Source organism: Marmota flaviventris, chromosome 9 (assembly GCF_047511675.1).
Source record: "Marmota flaviventris isolate mMarFla1 chromosome 9, mMarFla1.hap1, whole genome shotgun sequence".
Taxonomy (NCBI): Eukaryota; Metazoa; Chordata; class Mammalia; order Rodentia; family Sciuridae; genus Marmota; species Marmota flaviventris.
Window position 1 is genome coordinate 7,817,728 of NC_092506.1, and position 16,360 is coordinate 7,834,087.

The 16,360-nt window shown below is 53.7% G+C and overlaps 1 protein-coding gene across 1 annotated transcript; it reads left to right on the plus strand.

Moving 5' to 3' along the window:
* The first annotated feature begins 2,855 nt into the window (after positions 1–2,855).
* On the plus strand, positions 2,856–16,108 carry Pygm (glycogen phosphorylase, muscle associated). The gene is made up of 20 exons (XM_027944527.2): positions 2,856–3,515; positions 4,508–4,609; positions 4,688–4,766; positions 4,850–4,953; positions 5,302–5,433; positions 6,680–6,791; positions 6,897–6,979; positions 7,335–7,478; positions 7,755–7,847; positions 8,012–8,158; positions 8,324–8,487; positions 8,791–8,905; positions 9,471–9,572; positions 10,009–10,156; positions 10,438–10,496; positions 10,615–10,756; positions 11,159–11,366; positions 15,022–15,156; positions 15,511–15,577; positions 15,692–16,108. Exons 1-20 carry the CDS (start codon positions 3,273–3,275, stop codon positions 15,839–15,841), a joined length of 2,529 nt encoding a protein of 842 aa, XP_027800328.2. The 5' UTR covers positions 2,856–3,272; the 3' UTR covers positions 15,842–16,108.
* Positions 16,109–16,360: the final 252 nt, after the last annotated feature.

The window sequence follows — 16,360 nt, forward strand, 5'->3', positions numbered from 1 at the left end:
GTGGCTAAAAAGGCATCCGTCCACACGAGTGGAAGCTGTTGGTCCTGTTGAGTGGCGGCAAGCACCTGCCCGGTGGCAGTGTTTGGGAAGATGGGAAACACTTGTCTACCTGCCTTAACACTACCTTGGGTGCAAGAAAGACCCACCCTCCTATTGTGACAGGGCTGTTCTGGTTTCTGCTGCTGCAGCAGTGATCATCCCAGCTCCTTCGAACTTGGCCAGGGGCATGCCAGTTGGGAAAGGTCAGCATCAGGACTCTGTTACGGAGACTGGGCCAGACACCCTGCAGAAACCCAAGATTGGTCCAGGGAGGGAGGCCGAGTTTCTGCTTAGAAACCTGAACATAAACAACCTCGACTTGGTTCAGGTGGAAAAGTGAGCTTTCAGGGTTCATGCCCCTGGGGTGAGGGGCAGTTTAAGGAGAGTGGAGAGGATGGGAAGCTGGAGGTGACTTTGAGCCTCGGGGGGTTGACATGCTGGGCTGGGGTGTGCAGAATAAAGGTGGGGCCCTGTGGTGGTGTCACCCCAGGGAGAAGAACCTGGAGGCAGTCCAAGAGGGTGTTGTGCCACACAATGGGAAACCCACAGAAAAGCCAGAGCTCAGGTGACCTGTAGGCCAGTACCTGGAGTGCAGGAAGATAAGGCTGGGGTGGGAGTGGGGCCAGCACCAAGCAAGGTACCCACCCACTAACCTTGGTGTCAGGTAAGGTGGGGATGGTCTGTTGGAGTCAGGTCCTTGGCAATAGGCTGAGTTAAGTCTTGGAGGCAATAAGGGGCAGTGGAGTTTGTGTGACCCCAGCATGCTGCCACGATCAGGGTGGTGAAAATCTAGATAATGAGCTCAGGCTTGTCAGGTGGTGACTGCCAAGAAATCGGCTCTGCCACAACCCTCTAAGGGAGAATGCAGGTCAGGGCCACCTTACACGGGGCCATGCCAGAGGCTAGGTGCAGCCGAATGCAGAGATGGGGATTGAATTGTGAAAGGGAGCTGCCGGGCATTTTTTTTTTTTTTTTCTCCATTAAAAATGGGAAATAGGAGTGGTGGTGCACACCTATAATCCCAGAGGCTCAGGAGACTGAGGCAGGAGGACTGCAAGTTCTAAGCCAGCCTCAGTGGCCTGGGGGATGTGACTCAGTTTAAGTGTCCTGGTACCAAAAATAAAAGGAAATAGTGCCTCAGAAACTATGCTTGAGGCAGTGGGTTCCATCCTCTGTACCACAAGGAAAAAAAAAGTTGTCACTGTCTACCCAAGTGCTATTCATTGTTTTCTTGATCTCCTGGAAATGTGGCCTCCCCATCCCCCAAATACAAGCAGGCCAACACCCCTCTGTCTGGGGCAGGTGGAAGAGTGGAGGCCTTGCAAATGGGCCTGCACTGCTGCAGCTTAGTCAACAGCTTGGTTGTCCTGAAGCAGACTCAATAGCACCCCACAGCTGCCCAAACCTCTCTGACCTGCTGCTTTGGCCCTCAAGTATAAAAGCCAGTTCTTCCCCTGGACTAGCCTGCCACCCTGGGAGGCCCAGCCAGCCTTTGAAATAGTACAGACTCCTAGGTTCTCTTTGCCCAAAGAATAAAAACAAGTTCCAAAGTCTACCCTCAAGAGATTAGGGCAACTGGAAGAGGCAGGGTTTATATAGCCTCAATTTGAGAATATAATTTTTTTTTTTTGAAAGGGGTATCAGGGATTGAACCCAGGGGCACTGAACTACTGAGCCACATCTCCAGCCCTTTTTTATTTTTGGAGACAGGATCTCACTGAGTTGCTGAGACTGGCTTTGAACTTGTGATCCTTCTGCCTCAGCCTCTGGAGCCATTAGGATTCTGCGCACCCAGCAGAAGTAGACAATGGAATCTAAGGCTCAGAAAGCTAAAGCGACCAGTCCAAGGGCACACAGCAAACCAGTGTCAGGGACAGGACATAAGCAATGAATGGGGGCCTGAAGCTGAATGGGGGAAAGGTGCAGAGTAGATCCCATTTTTTAAGTGAGGTCACAGAGCCGTGAATCCTGACCTACTAATCCTTGCCCTGTGCATGGCCCCAGATAGGCAGTGGGGGGTGAGAGAAGGCATGTGAGTCCCAGGGAGACCCGAATGCCACCCCTCGCGGTGGCCCACAGGACTACAGTTCCCAGGGACTCCTGCTCCAGGCTGGGAGCCTCAGCACAGCTCGCCTGTAATCTGACCATGCCTCACGGAAAGGTCACTGCAGAGCTCCTTGAGGGACAGCAACAGGGGGAACTTAGTGTGGCTCAACTTTGGTAGGGGTGGGGTGAGGGCAGTTTCCCTACCTTAGGCAACACCCCCCCACATGCCACCTGCTGGAACTCAGGTCCTGGTCCCCCTTCTCACAGCTGCTCAGTGTCTTGAATGCTGGCCACACCTCCGTTCAAGGCACACTGACCCTTAGTTCTTGGCCCCTCTTGCCATAACATGCAGCCCTCCTACCTGTGTGCAGCCACCAACGGCGCCCCAGCCCAGGTTCTCTGTCATGATAAACCTGACCAGGGCTCATTTTTCCTCAGTCTGCACCTCCTGGCAAATATCTAAAGGGCTGAGGATATCACTTAGCAGGACCTGGCTTCCATCTCCAGCACCATTAAAAGAAAAGCAAAAAAGTGTAAAGCAAGCCCTGCTGCTCTGCTGAGGGTAGATTGTGTCTAGAACCCAGGACTAGGCCTCCTGAAACCCGTTCCCTGCAACAGCCCCCCAGCCTCTGCAAGAGTCCACAGTCCATGGGGCTGGGATTGTGGCTCAGAGGGAGAGCACTCGCCTCACATGCATAAGGCACTGGGTTTGATCCTCAGCACCACATAAAAATAAAATAAAGGTATTGTGTTCGCCTATAAGTAAAAAAAAAAAAAAAACATTAAAAAAAAAAAAAAAGTCCACAGTCCAATCCCACACTTCATCTGTAGCTCAGGAAAGGGGCCCAGTGGGGGATGCCTTAGCCCAAGTCACAGCCTCCCAGGCCAATGCTGCCTGCCTCATCTTGCCTGGAAACCTGCAAAAAGCAGGAACAGGACAGAAGACGGACTGTAGGAAGTGGGTCAGTACAGGCTGCAAACAGGCCTCCCTTCCCTCCCCTCCTCTTGCCCCCAAAATAGCTCCAAGCCTCCTGGCCAAGACCCTCCCATGGCAGGGGAGGTGGGGCAAGCTGCTCTGAGCCAGGCTTTAAATCCCTTCTGGGCTGGGGAGCTCCACTCCCTGGCTGGAGGTTCCGCAGAGGCCGCCTGTCCACTTGCCCCTCAGTCCGGCCCGCCCTCCTGCAACCATGTCCCGGCCCCTGTCAGACCATGAGAAGAGAAAGCAAATCAGCGTTCGTGGCCTGGCCGGCGTGGAGAATGTGACTGAACTGAAAAAGAACTTCAACCGGCACCTCCATTTCACACTGGTCAAGGACCGCAATGTGGCCACCCCACGCGACTACTACTTTGCACTGGCCCACACTGTGCGTGACCACCTCGTTGGGCGCTGGATCCGCACACAGCAGCACTACTATGAGAAGGACCCCAAGGTGCTACTGGGGGCACCCTAGAGGGGGAGGATGGGCTGGGATTCTGCCAGGGAGCTGGGAGACCCTGACCAAGTGGCTACCCCTTCCTGGGGCCTGGGTTTTCCGTGACAAAACCTCAGGGTCTTGGGGTTGGAGGATCCAGGGTGCCAAGCTGAAAGGGTGAGGCTAGGGGCTAGGCAGGGGGCTGAGGGCAGGTGGCTGCTTATAAAGGGCTAGTGCCCATTTAAGGTTGGAGGGGCTGCTGATGGCAGGAAGGTTCAGGTGGCCTGGTTTGGGCCCTCGGTGGGAGGACATGTCACCGTATGTGTGTGTGGTATGCCTGTACCATGGGTGGGGCAAGGCTAGGGAGTCTGGGACAGCAGGGATCAAGTGTCTGGTGGGGTCATGGATAAATGTCAGCAACCTAATACCCCATGCCAGGGGTGGGGGAGGGGCGGGAGGGGACCAGGAAACGGGGAGACCAGGCACTATCAGCATCCTCATGCCGGCTGTCTCTCCATCCGCTTCTTGGCACTGAGGCTAGAGGGCCAAGAGGAACTGGGCACTGCATGGATGGGAGGCGGCAATCTCTAGCCCTGAGTCACTGTGTGACCTTGAATAAAGGCCTCTTTTCTCTGGGCCTTGTCCTTGTCCTTTGGGGGAGTACTTATAGGTGCTTCTTTACATCCTGACCCCCTGATGGACTATTGGGGGTGTGTGGGTATGACTGAGGGGGACTCCACTTCTCCCAAGCACCTCAATTCCTGAGGTGGGTCTGACCAGCCCCATTCTCCAGATGGGGAAACTGAGGCCAGAGAGAAAAGGCATGTGTCCGAAGTCAGAGGAATGATGTGCCTTACCTGTGCCCTGAAGTCTGAGTGAGGACAAAAAAAAAAAAAAATTGGGAACAGATATGAGACATGCTGGGGCGTGGGAGTGAGACAGAAGGGTGAGAGGCTGAACGCTGATGGGTGACTCTGACCCCTTTCCTGTCCGCCTGTCTCTCTGGGCAGAGGATCTACTATCTGTCTCTGGAGTTCTACATGGGACGGACACTGCAGAACACCATGGTGAACCTGGCCTTGGAGAATGCCTGTGATGAGGCCACCTACCAGGTGTGGTGGGGGGGGCTTTAGGACTGGGGGTGTTCTCTGCTGGCACTTGGTACTGACCACTGCCACCCCTCCCCACAGCTGGGCCTGGACATGGAGGAGCTAGAGGAAATTGAGGAGGATGCAGGGCTGGGCAACGGGGGCCTGGGACGGCTGGCAGGTGAGAGGTGGCTTACAGGAGTGGGCTGGGCAGAGGGTTCCTTCCTGTGGGTCCCTGACACCCACCTCCATGAACACCCCCAGCCTGCTTTCTGGACTCCATGGCAACACTGGGCCTGGCTGCCTATGGCTACGGGATTCGCTATGAGTTTGGGATTTTTAACCAGAAGATCTGCGGGGGTTGGCAGGTGAGCAGCTTTGGTCCTGACCTTGTGGCTGGCACCCAGTCAGTCCTGATGCAGAGGTCTCCCATTTGGTCATCCAAATACGGATAGTTCCAGAATCAGCCCCAGCTTCCAAAGAAAGCACCCCGGCCCCTCCCCAGTTGCCCTCAAACCAGCTGGTGACCCCTGGAATATGTGGTCTACACTATGGACCGCTAGGGACAGACTTGTCCTACAGGACAGCCCACCAAACCAGGGCCCACTGTAGAGGGCGCTCCAGGCCTCTGCTCCTGCCCTGCCTCATCAGCCACCATGGCCTGGGTCCCTGGGTCTGACGCTGCCTTCTTTTGCCCTGACCTGCCTTCCGCTCAGATGGAGGAGGCTGATGACTGGCTTCGTTACGGCAACCCTTGGGAGAAGGCTCGACCTGAGTTCATGTTGCCTGTGCACTTCTATGGCCGAGTGGAGCACACGAGCCAGGGAGCCAAGTGGGTGGACACTCAGGTGAGGATGAAGGGCTGGGGGAGGGAGCTCCTAGAGGAAAGAGCCTGGAGGCTATTGAACCCAACCACCTGAGGATCAGAGAGTTTAAGCACTTACTTACAGTCACACAGCCGGAGCCAGGAAAGGCTGGAATGAGGATCACAGGGGGCCCAGGCTCAGTGCAAAAGGAGGAGAGAGGTTGTCCCTGCTCCGGCAATGCCTCTCCCCTGCCCCCACTACTGTCCACACCACTAGAGTCATCAAAGGGCTGTCACAGCAACCGGACTCCTGCAGAGCTGACCTGGGGGTACTGAGGAAAGCAAACCGACAACCTCAAAAGGGGCCAAGGGGAGAAAATTAAGGCCTCCCGAATACAGTTGCTCTGCATCACCCAACAGCAAGTTACAGGGGGCCTAAAGCTAAGCAGGCAGCTGAATCCCTGGTCAGTCCTCTTGCTGTGGTTGCAGGTCACGGCCTCCAGATGGGCCTCCCAGAAGCCTCTATGCTTTCAGAAGTGGCATTTATTCCACTGATATTCAGAATGAGGCCCAGGGGCCGTGGCGGCTGGCACCTGCGGCTCCGGCTAGAACACCAGAGACTGGCTCCCTCGGGCTCTGCCAGCCTGCCTCTCTGCTCTTGGATCGGTTGTTCCCCCTCCCAGTTTCTGTGCTCCAAGTGGGAGAGTGGCTGATGTCTCCTCAAGGGGCTCCCTTGGAGGAGTGGATGTGCCTTGGCACTGAGGTGGCAGGCCGAGTTTAGCAGCCATTACTCTGAGGGAGGCGGGGACAGCATCAGTCACTGCTAATTACCTCCATGATCAACCAGACATAAGACCTTTAGATAGACTTGACCTCTGTGCCCTTTCATAACCCAGGGATCCCTTAGCCCTCTCATGAGTCCAGAGTGTCCTCTGGCTTTTGCTCAGCCACATCACTGCAGAGTAGCCACCAACACAGCCAGCCCTACCGTGGGCTTTGGACTTGTCACTTGGCTTTTTAGCTTCCCAGAACACTCATGAGAATGTAATAAGATCGAAATTGGGGGTTTCTGCTTCTTCTAGATGAGATCCAAAGAGGTCATCTGTTTGCTCATAGTAACACAGCTAATGAATGCGGGCACTGGGCCAGGACCAGGGCTGGGAGGTGACAGAGTGCAGGGGCCATGCCTTCAGCTCCAGCCCTGTGGGAGAGGGAGGCTCCAGAGTCACAAGCAGGCAGATGTCCAGGGCTGCCCCCACCCGGCATCTCTGACAGAGTGCTCCCTTCAGGTGGTGTTGGCCATGCCCTACGACACACCTGTGCCCGGCTACCGCAACAACGTTGTCAACACCATGCGCCTCTGGTCCGCCAAGGCACCCAATGACTTCAACCTCAAGGACTGTGAGTTCATCCTCCCGTCCTGCTAGTTAGCAGCCCCCCCCCCCCCGCCCCCCGCCTGGCTCACGCTCAGCTCCAGCCTGACCCTGTCCCCACTTCGTCCCTCAGTCAACATTGGCGGCTACATCCAGGCTGTGCTGGACCGAAATCTGGCTGAGAACATCTCCCGTGTCTTGTACCCCAATGATAACGTGCGTTGCCCTTTGGGCTTGAGTCCTTGGGAGGGGGGTCAGGGGAGCTGGGGAGGGACACTCTCTGCTGCCCTAGTGTCACTAGAGCATATTGCTGGCCCTGTGTGCCCTGTGTCCCCCACCTCAAGCTCTGAGTGGGAGGACACCTGAGTCCTGAAGGAGGCAAGATAAGGTAGCTCATCATGGATGGCTGTCCCTGGTGACATCCACAATACCCTCAGTCCCTCTGTGCCCCTGTCCCTGACCCATTCCTGCTCTACTCCTTGGGTCTGGGGGGCCTGGGTAGTTCAGGGCCTCTCCTGGCCCCACCCACAGCACTCTAGGCCACATCCCTGCCATCTTGCACTGTCTCTAGTTCTTCGAGGGGAAGGAGCTGCGGCTGAAGCAGGAGTACTTTGTGGTGGCTGCCACCCTCCAGGACATCATCCGGCGCTTCAAGTCTTCCAAGTTCGGCTGCCGTGATCCTGTGCGCACGAACTTCGATGCCTTCCCGGATAAGGTACGCCCCCAAGACTGCCTTTACCCTGTCACGTGTGTGACACCACCTCTCCCTTCCCGCCTTAGCCGGCCTGGCTCCGTGGGTGAGGATGTGGCTGCTGGGGGGATGGCAGCGCTCCCTCTCCCTTAAGCAGGCGCGGAGCTGCGCTCTTCCTGGCTGTTGCTGGGGCCTGCTACCCTTGGGCACCTCGGTCCCAGCTCAGCCACAGAAGGGGCAGAGGACAGTCACCACAGCACTTGGGTCAGGGCCCATATTGACTCCTCTGCCTCCCCCTAGGTGGCCATCCAGCTTAATGACACCCACCCCTCCTTGGCCATCCCCGAGCTCATGAGGATCCTGGTGGACCTGGAGCGGCTGGACTGGGACAAGGTGGGCTCAGGGCCCTGCCACCTTGAGCTTGTCCTCTGCCTCAGGGTCCCCTTCCCAGACGGGAGGAGGACAAGAGCTGAACGGGAGACCTGAAGGTGGGGGCTGTGGTGTGTGGAGGGCCGTGCCCTCCAGCCTCTGTCCTAACACCCTGCCTCGTGTCCCAGGCCTGGGAGGTGACAGTGAAGACCTGCGCCTACACCAACCACACGGTGCTGCCCGAGGCCCTGGAGCGCTGGCCTGTGCACCTAATGGAGACTCTGCTGCCCCGGCACCTTCAGATCATCTATGAGATCAATCAGCGCTTCCTCAACGTGAGCCGGGGTGGTAGTGTGCCTGGGAGCGGGGCGGGGCAGGGGTTTCCAGCCAGGACCTGAACCTTGGGCACGTGAGGGCTATGGGCAAGGCTGGGCGGGTGGTAGGGGCTGGGGACACGAGTTCCTGGGTCCTGGTCCTAACTCTGGGCTCTTCCGGCACAGAGGGTGGCCGCCGCATTCCCCGGGGATGTAGACCGGCTTCGGCGCATGTCACTCGTGGAGGAAGGTGCGGTGAAGCGCATCAACATGGCGCACCTGTGCATCGCCGGGTCGCACGCGGTCAACGGCGTGGCTCGCATCCACTCTGAGATCCTCAAGAAGACCATGTGAGCCTACCCCGAAGACCCGCCCCTCTTTCGGCCCCACCCACCCCACCGTGCCCTGGAGGTCCCACTCGGTCGGTCCGATCAGGCACCACCTCATCCCTGATGGCCCCTTCCAAAGATGTCGGGTTTTTATACACACCATAACCCTTTCCAGTACAGTCCTGTTTCCAGCTGACCCCTCTTAAGCTCAGCACCCCACCTCCCCCAGGGCTGCATCCCCCATTCTAGAAATTAGAGTAGGGACCCCAGGGAGGAGAGCCCTGCTGGAGTGAGTGGTGACTCCCACCCAACCTCATGCTGCAGCTTCAAGGACTTCTATGAGCTGGAGCCTCATAAGTTCCAGAACAAGACCAATGGCATCACCCCACGGCGATGGCTGGTTCTGTGTAACCCGGGGTTGGCAGAGGTCATTGCTGAGGTGAGAGGCCACTATAGGGCCAGTAGGGCCAACACAGATCCCTTCAGGCATCAGATGGGTACCGTTGTGCAGGTAGCTCACTGTGCAAGTGCTCCCAGGTGAGGGCTGAAATCCATCCTCCATTGGGTTCCCAAGCCTAGCATGTGTCCGGAGAGAGGAGCACCATTTCCTTATCTGCCTGAGCTGTACTCAAGGGCTAATGGGGGCCGGCTACAGAGGTCAACCTGCTGGAGTTCACAATCTATTGGAAGGGTCATCAACAGGTCACAACTGAAATGAGACTGTGAGAGGCTGATGTCTGATAGAGGAGGCTCAAGGTTATGCCGGAAAGGCCAGGGATCCAGGAAGGCCAGCTGTGTTCAGCGGGGGTCAGCCATCAGAGCTCAAGGTCCGGAGGGGAAGAGGATGCACCATGCCCTCACAGGGGGGCTGGAGGAGGAGATGGGAGGTCCAGAGCGGCAGGCTAGGGGGGAGGAGCCTGGCTGACCTGGGAAGGGACCCCTCCTCTATGTCTGGAGGCAGGAGGTGGAGGGACGGGGCTTGGCTGACCCCCATCCTCCCGCAGCGCATCGGGGAGGAATACATCTCAGACCTGGATCAGCTGCGCAAACTACTCTCCTACGTGGACGATGAAGCCTTTATCCGGGACGTGGCCAAAGTGAAGCAGGTGGGGAGGGCTGTCAGCTGGGACGGCTATGGCTATCCCAGGGCTGGCATGTGGTGAGCGCAGGAGGACCCAGACGCCTGGGTCAGGATGGCAGTCAGAGCCCATCTCTCCTGCCAGACCCTGGAGTTCTGGTCAGTGATGGAGGGCAGCATCGACCTCATTGGGAGCGTGTGGGCATGGACTACAATGTCTGCCTTGGAGCAGGGGTGGAAGAGGGTGGCCAGTGAGCCTCCTGCGTCTACCTTCCTGAGCCTGGGTGAAAGGAAAGACGACATGAGGACTATAGGAATTCTTTTTTATCTTTATTTTTTTGTGGCGCTGGGGCTTGAGTCCAGGGCCTCAGGCAGAATCTCTACTACTGAGCCATATCTCCAGCCTGGACTGTGGATTTCTTGATGCCTGAAGACTACTAGTAAGCACCCCACTGTGCCTGCAGGAAAACAAGTTGAAGTTCTCTGCCTACCTGGAGAGGGAATACAAAGTCCACATCAACCCCAACTCACTCTTCGATGTCCAGGTGAAACGGATCCATGAATATAAACGTCAGCTCCTCAACTGCCTTCATGTCATCACCCTGTACAACCGTGAGTGGCAGGTCTCCGCCTGTCCCAGTCCTCCCTGTTTGCAGCTTCTAGCACCACACTGTTTGATCCAAAGCTCCTGGGGCTAGGTGACAACATGGTATTATCCCCATTCCACAGATGGGCAAATTGAGGCTCGAGAGGGGGACGTGGACAGCCACAGGGCAAGTAATTGCCCAAGTCAGGCCTGCTATCTTCTAGTCCAGGCCCTGGCTGCCTAGGTGCTTTCAGGGGCTTCTACCCTGAGGGAAAATCTGGCCTACTTCATCCTCTCATTTCCATAGGCATCAAGAAGGAGCCCAATAAGTTTTTTGTGCCTCGGACTGTGATGATTGGAGGCAAGGTGAGAAGCCCAGACCAGAGCTCTGGGCCTTGACATCTAGGTTGAATCCACCTCACTGGTTTGTGGGATAAAGGGTCAGGAACAGGGTGGTGGCACTGACCCCAGACTGTGCTCTTAGGCCGCACCCGGGTACCACATGGCCAAGATGATCATCAAGCTCATCACTGCCATTGGGGATGTGGTCAACCACGACCCAGTGGTGGGAGACCGCCTCCGTGTGATCTTCCTGGAGAACTACCGAGTCTCGCTGGCCGAGAAAGGTGGGGTGCGACTGGCAGGAACCTAGGGAGGCCCTGACTAGTTAGGTCCCAGGAGAGGCATTGGTTATTTTTTCCTGGGGTGCTTGCACATTAAAGCAGGGGCTGTAGAGGGCTGAGCTGCGAACATGAGCTCCTTCAGTGGTGGCAGGGCAGGGTGCAATCCCGGGGGAGCTGGGTATTGGTGGTGCCCTTCAGATTACACAGTGGAGGATTCAGGTTGGCTGGCTCCCAGATATTGGTGAATGACAAGAGGAGGAGGGTGGAGTTGGAGAGGGAGATTGGTTAGTGAGGACTAGAGGGATCAGGTAGAGGGGACCCTGATCTGGCTCTGCCCAGGCCAGCCTAATACAGCTGGGAGGGGGCGGTTCCCCAAGTTGACATAGTTCTGCTGCTACCCTACAGTGATCCCAGCAGCCGACCTCTCTGAGCAGATCTCCACAGCTGGCACAGAGGCCTCAGGCACCGGCAACATGAAATTCATGCTCAATGGGGCTCTGACCATTGGCACCATGGACGGGGCCAATGTGGAAATGGCAGAAGAGGCAGGAGAGGAGAACTTCTTCATCTTTGGCATGCGGGTGGAGGACGTGGACAGGCTTGACCAAAGAGGGTAAATGGGGGTCAAGGACTCCAAAGTTGAGTGTTCATTGGCAGGAGGCACTAACTATGGCTGTTGGAGTGCAGGGTTAGGAGGCAGGGGCATGCCTGGAAAGGGACCCAGGCTGTGCAAGGGCTTAGTTATGGCCATGAGTATTGTGGAAGTTCATAAGGTGAATGAAATGGGGAAAGAAAGAAGAACACAGAAGTGAAGAGAAAGAAACAGAAAATCATGTCAACCCTAAGGGATAATATTATGATGGAATTGGAGGTAAAATTAAACCATTAGCTACCTGGAAATCATGGCCAAAGAGAAGACCGTAGAGTTGTAGTTACAACTGTGCTGTGGTCAGGAGCACAGTTATTAAAGGAGTTTTTTTTTTTTTTTTTTTAATTTTTTTGTTGTTCAATGGACTTTTATTTTATTATCGATACGTGGTGTTGAGAATAGAACCCAGTGCCTCACACATGCTAGGCAAGTGCTCTGCCACTGAGCCACAATCCCAGACCTAGAGGAACTTTTTTTTTTTTTTCCATTAATTTTTTTTTTGGCCTAGGCTGGCCTCAAACTCATAATCCTCCTGCCTCAACTTCCCAAGTAGCTGGGATTCCCAGCTAAAATTTTATTTATTTTTGTGGTGCTGCAATCTAATTGAGGGCTCTCCACATGCTAGGTGAGTGAGTACTCTACCACTGAGCTACATCCCAGCCTAAAATTTATTTTTTTTTAAGTATGATTTTTTAATTATAAAAGTAATACCTCCTCATTAATTAGAAAAATATAAAACAACAAAGAGTAAAATAATTGTCACCCATAATTGCACACCTAGGTTAAAAGCCGAAGTTCCCTTCTTTATGTGTGTTTCTATGTATACACACACTCTCTCTCTCTCTCACACACACACACACACACACACACACATATGTATGTGTACATGCATATATAGTTTTTAAAAGTTGGGGATAAGGGCCAGCATGGTGAAACATCCCTGTAATCCCAGGGGCTTGGGAGGCTGAGGCGGGAGGATTGCAGGTTTGAAGCCAGCATCAGCAACTTAGAAAGGCTATATGCAACCTAGTGAGATGCTGCCTCAAAATAAAAAATAAAAAAGGCTTGGGATGTGGTTCAGTGGTTAAGCATCCTTGGGTTCAATCCCTGGTACAAAGAAGAAAAATGTTTAACAAATGTTGGGAATAAGGTATGTAAATTTTAAGCTCTGATACCTTATTTAATACTGAAGAGACCTTTTCTTTCTTATTTTTTTGCAGTCCTAGGGATTGAACTGAAGGCTTCACACATGCTACAGGGGACTGTGTGGGGCCCAAAGTGTCAGCTAAAGCAGGGCCTGGAATTAGAGACATTGTGGAGGAGGCCTTGGTTTCTGTTAGGAAAGGGCATCTCCAGCTCTTTTATTTGTTATTTTATTTTAAGACAAGGTCTTTTTTTTTTTTAACATATTTATTTATTTATTTTTTTAGTTATTGGCAGACACAACATCTTTGTTGGTATGTGGTGCTGAGGATCGAACCCGGGCCGCACACATGCCAGACGAGCACGCTACCGCTTGAGCCACATCCCCAGCCCTTAAGACAAGGTCTTACTAAGTTGTTGAAAGCTGCCCTTGAACTTGTGATCCTCTTCCCTCAGCCTCCTGAATAGCTGGGATTACAGGCATGTGCCACCATGCCTGGCTAGAGAGACTTTTTTTTTTTTTTTTTTGGTACCAGAGATTGAACCCGGAGCGCTTAACCACTGAGCCACATCCCCAGACCTTTTTTTAAAAATTTATTTTTTTTAATTTTTAGTTGTAGATGAACACGCTAACTTTATTTTTTTTATATGGTGCTGAGGATGGAACCCAGTACCTCAGATGTGCTAGGCAAGCACTCTACCACTGAGCCACAACCTCAGGGCCCCCAGACCTTTTGTGTACTTTATTTAGAGACAATCTCACTGAGTTGCGTAGGGTCTCACTAAGTTGCTGAGGCTGGGTTTGAACTCGTGATCCTCCTGCCTCAGCCTCCTGAGTTGCTGGGACAGGTGTGTGTCACCATGCCTAGCTTAGCAAGACATTTTTCCATGTCATTAGTTTTCAAAATCTTTTAAAATGTTTGTATAGTGTTCCATCTTAAGGACATGCATTATTATTATTATTATTATTATTATTATTATTATTATTATTATTATTATTATTTGGACCTGGGATTGAACTCAGAGGCACTTAACCACTGAGCCACATCCCCAGTCCTTTTGTTTATATTTTATTTAGAGACAGAGTCTCACTGAGTGGCTTAGGGCCTTGTTAAGTTGCTGTCTAGCTTTGAGCTCACCATCCTCCTGCCTCAGCTTCCTCATCAGCTGGGATTACAGGCATGTGCCACCACACCAGGCTTATATATTTAATTCATTTCATGTGGTTGGACATTAAGGTTAATTTTGCCTGTTAGTCTAAACATTACTGTAATGAATAACCTTTTACATCATTGTTCCCTTAAAAGAATTACTAGAAGAGTTTTTTGTTTTGTTTTGTTTTTGGTCAAAAATTATGAGCTCTTAAGGCTCAGACACAGGTTGCCAGATTGATTCCAGTTTATACTTCCACCAACAGCCTTAGAGAGCTGGCATTCAATGCCAAGAAGAATCTCTCCTGTGAGGCTTGACTAAAAATTGGCTTTGTCCTTTCGGCAGGAAGGTGCTGTGAAACATTCTGAGCAAGCTCCCATATTTTTAGGACTAGGCTTTAGAACAGTTCCGGTTGCAGGGCAGAGACTGGGCTGTAGGGAGTGGAGGGGGGACTGTGTGGGGGCCCAAAGAGTCACCTAAAGCAGGACAGCACAGGGGCCTGGGATCAGAGACATTGTGGAGGAGGCCTTGGTTTCTGAGAGGAAAGGGCAGGAAGTGAAGGAGGCCAGGCTGGCCTTGTGGAGGGTGTCGAATGGGGAGTCTGGGGAATAGGTTTTGCCATCTCAGAAAGTGGAGGAAAGCTGGTACGCCTGCAGTGATCTGGGTTGGATTATCAGAAATTAAGGGACATACCTGAGGATGTACCTGTTGGTGCCACCTGGAGCTCAAAGACAAGGCCAGGGATGGGCTTGGGATGGTGGCGGAGAAAAGACATTCACAGAGGTTTTTTCCTTTCCTTTGCTTCTTTTTCTTTCTTTTTTCTTTCCTGGTGCTGGGAATAGAACCCAGGGCTCTACCACGGAGCTGCACACCAGCCCAGGCCATTCATGGAGGAAGCAGTAGTGGTGTGGAAGAGCCCGGGTTTGGGCCCTTGGCTCTAAGACTTACCTTTCCATCCAGGCTGAGTTTCCTCATCCACAAAGTGGGAGAGGAAAAGTGGAGCAGAGTGGAGGGGACTGCTGGGAAGGGACCTCCAGAGGGAGTGTAGCAGCTCAGGGAGGACAGCAGCAGGCTGGGCCTGGGTTTGACTGAAGCTTGGGACTTCCCAGATCTTTTTTTTTTTTTTTTTTTTTTTGTAGTTGACAGAATGCCTTTATTTTATTCATTTATTTATATGTGGTGCTGAGGATCGAACCCAGTGCCTCACACATGCTAGGCAAGCGCTCTAACACTGAGCCACAACCCCAGCTCCTTCCCAGATCTTCTCTGGAGGAGGATCCAGGAAGCCCTTACTAGGGAGTTGACTACAGCTCTGCCCTGGCAGGTATAATGCCCAGGAGTACTATGACCGCATTCCTGAGCTCCGGCAGGTTATTGAGCAGCTGAGCAGCGGCTTCTTCTCTCCCAAACAACCTGACTTATTCAAGGACATTGTCAACATGCTCATGCACCATGACCGGTGAGCTGGCTGTCCAAGCAACCATGCAACTGGGCTGCTGGGCTGGGCAGAGCTTAGGGGTGGGGGTGGGGAGGCTGAACAGGGTCCTGAGCAGCTGTGGCCGGGTTCTTTTTTTTTTTTTTTTAATTTATATTTTAGTTTTATTTAGGTGGACACAATATCTTTATTTTTTATTTTTATGTGGTGTTGAGGATCGAACCCAGGGCCCCGCATGCCAATCCAGCGCGCTACCGCTTGAGCCACATCCCCAGCCCTGTGGCCAGGTTCTTTTGAAAGCAGCATCACTCTCCAAGTCCCTAGCTATCCACTGGGGCAGAATGACCCAGACCTTGCTGCCTCTCCTTTCCCTTCCAGGTTTAAAGTCTTTGCAGATTATGAAGATTATATTAAATGCCAGGAGAAAGTCAGTGCCCTGTACAAGGTGAGAGGTCCTGGGCGGGGGTTGGCAGGGCTTTGGTGGCTGTGGCTGGGATGAGGCAGAAGTTGGGGAACATGCTTACGGGAGTGAACTTCAGAGTTCCCCTTTGGCCTACAGAACCCGAGAGAATGGACGCGGATGGTGATCCGGAACATAGCCACCTCCGGCAAGTTCTCCAGTGACCGCACCATTGCCCAGTATGCCAGGGAGATCTGGGGTGTAGAGCCTTCTCAACAGCGTCTGCCAGCCCCTGATGAGAAGATCTGAGCTTCCAGACCAGACCCCAAGCCTACCCTTGAGTGTTTGCTATCCCTTGGGCCAGCTCCAGCTGGGCACCCTGAGAGTGGGCCACTGGAGTTAGGTCTTTAGGCCCCTTCCTGGAATCCTCACTTTCTCAGCCTCTAGGTCCCTGCATCCTGGTAACTAAGGACACTGCCCTCTTCCTGTCCTTGGGCTCCCTGTCCTCTCCTATTTATGGGGTCTGACCAACTTCACCCACTCCCCAATAAACTGATTCTCCCTGGAGCGTCCTTACTCTGTGGGAAATATTTTTAGCTTTTGGCGGACACAACAGCAGCTGCACAATCACCCTCTTAACCCTCCTACCCCTGCCAGCAGGTGCGTCCTGGGCTGGGGGGTAGCGGCCCATGGGGGCGGGGCCTGGGACTCTCCCTTACCCTAGTGTCAGCCTCCACGCCTTTCTTCCCAGTGCTGTGTCCATACTAGGTCAGCTGCCAGCTAGGCTGGCCGAGGGCGGGGCGCCCTTCTGGGTGGGGCCCACTGGGG

Excerpts from the sequence above, each read along its gene's own strand:
- Pygm (XM_027944527.2), top strand. The coding sequence starts at position 3,273 with ATGTCCCGGCCCCTGTCAGACCATGAGAAGAGAAAGCAAATCAGCGTT. Across the intron at positions 4,610-4,687 it reads GTGATGAGGCCACCTACCAG|CTGGGCCTGGACATGGAGGA; the intron begins GTGTGGTGGGGG and ends CCCTCCCCACAG. Across the intron at positions 4,954-5,301 it reads AGATCTGCGGGGGTTGGCAG|ATGGAGGAGGCTGATGACTG; the intron begins GTGAGCAGCTTT and ends CCTTCCGCTCAG.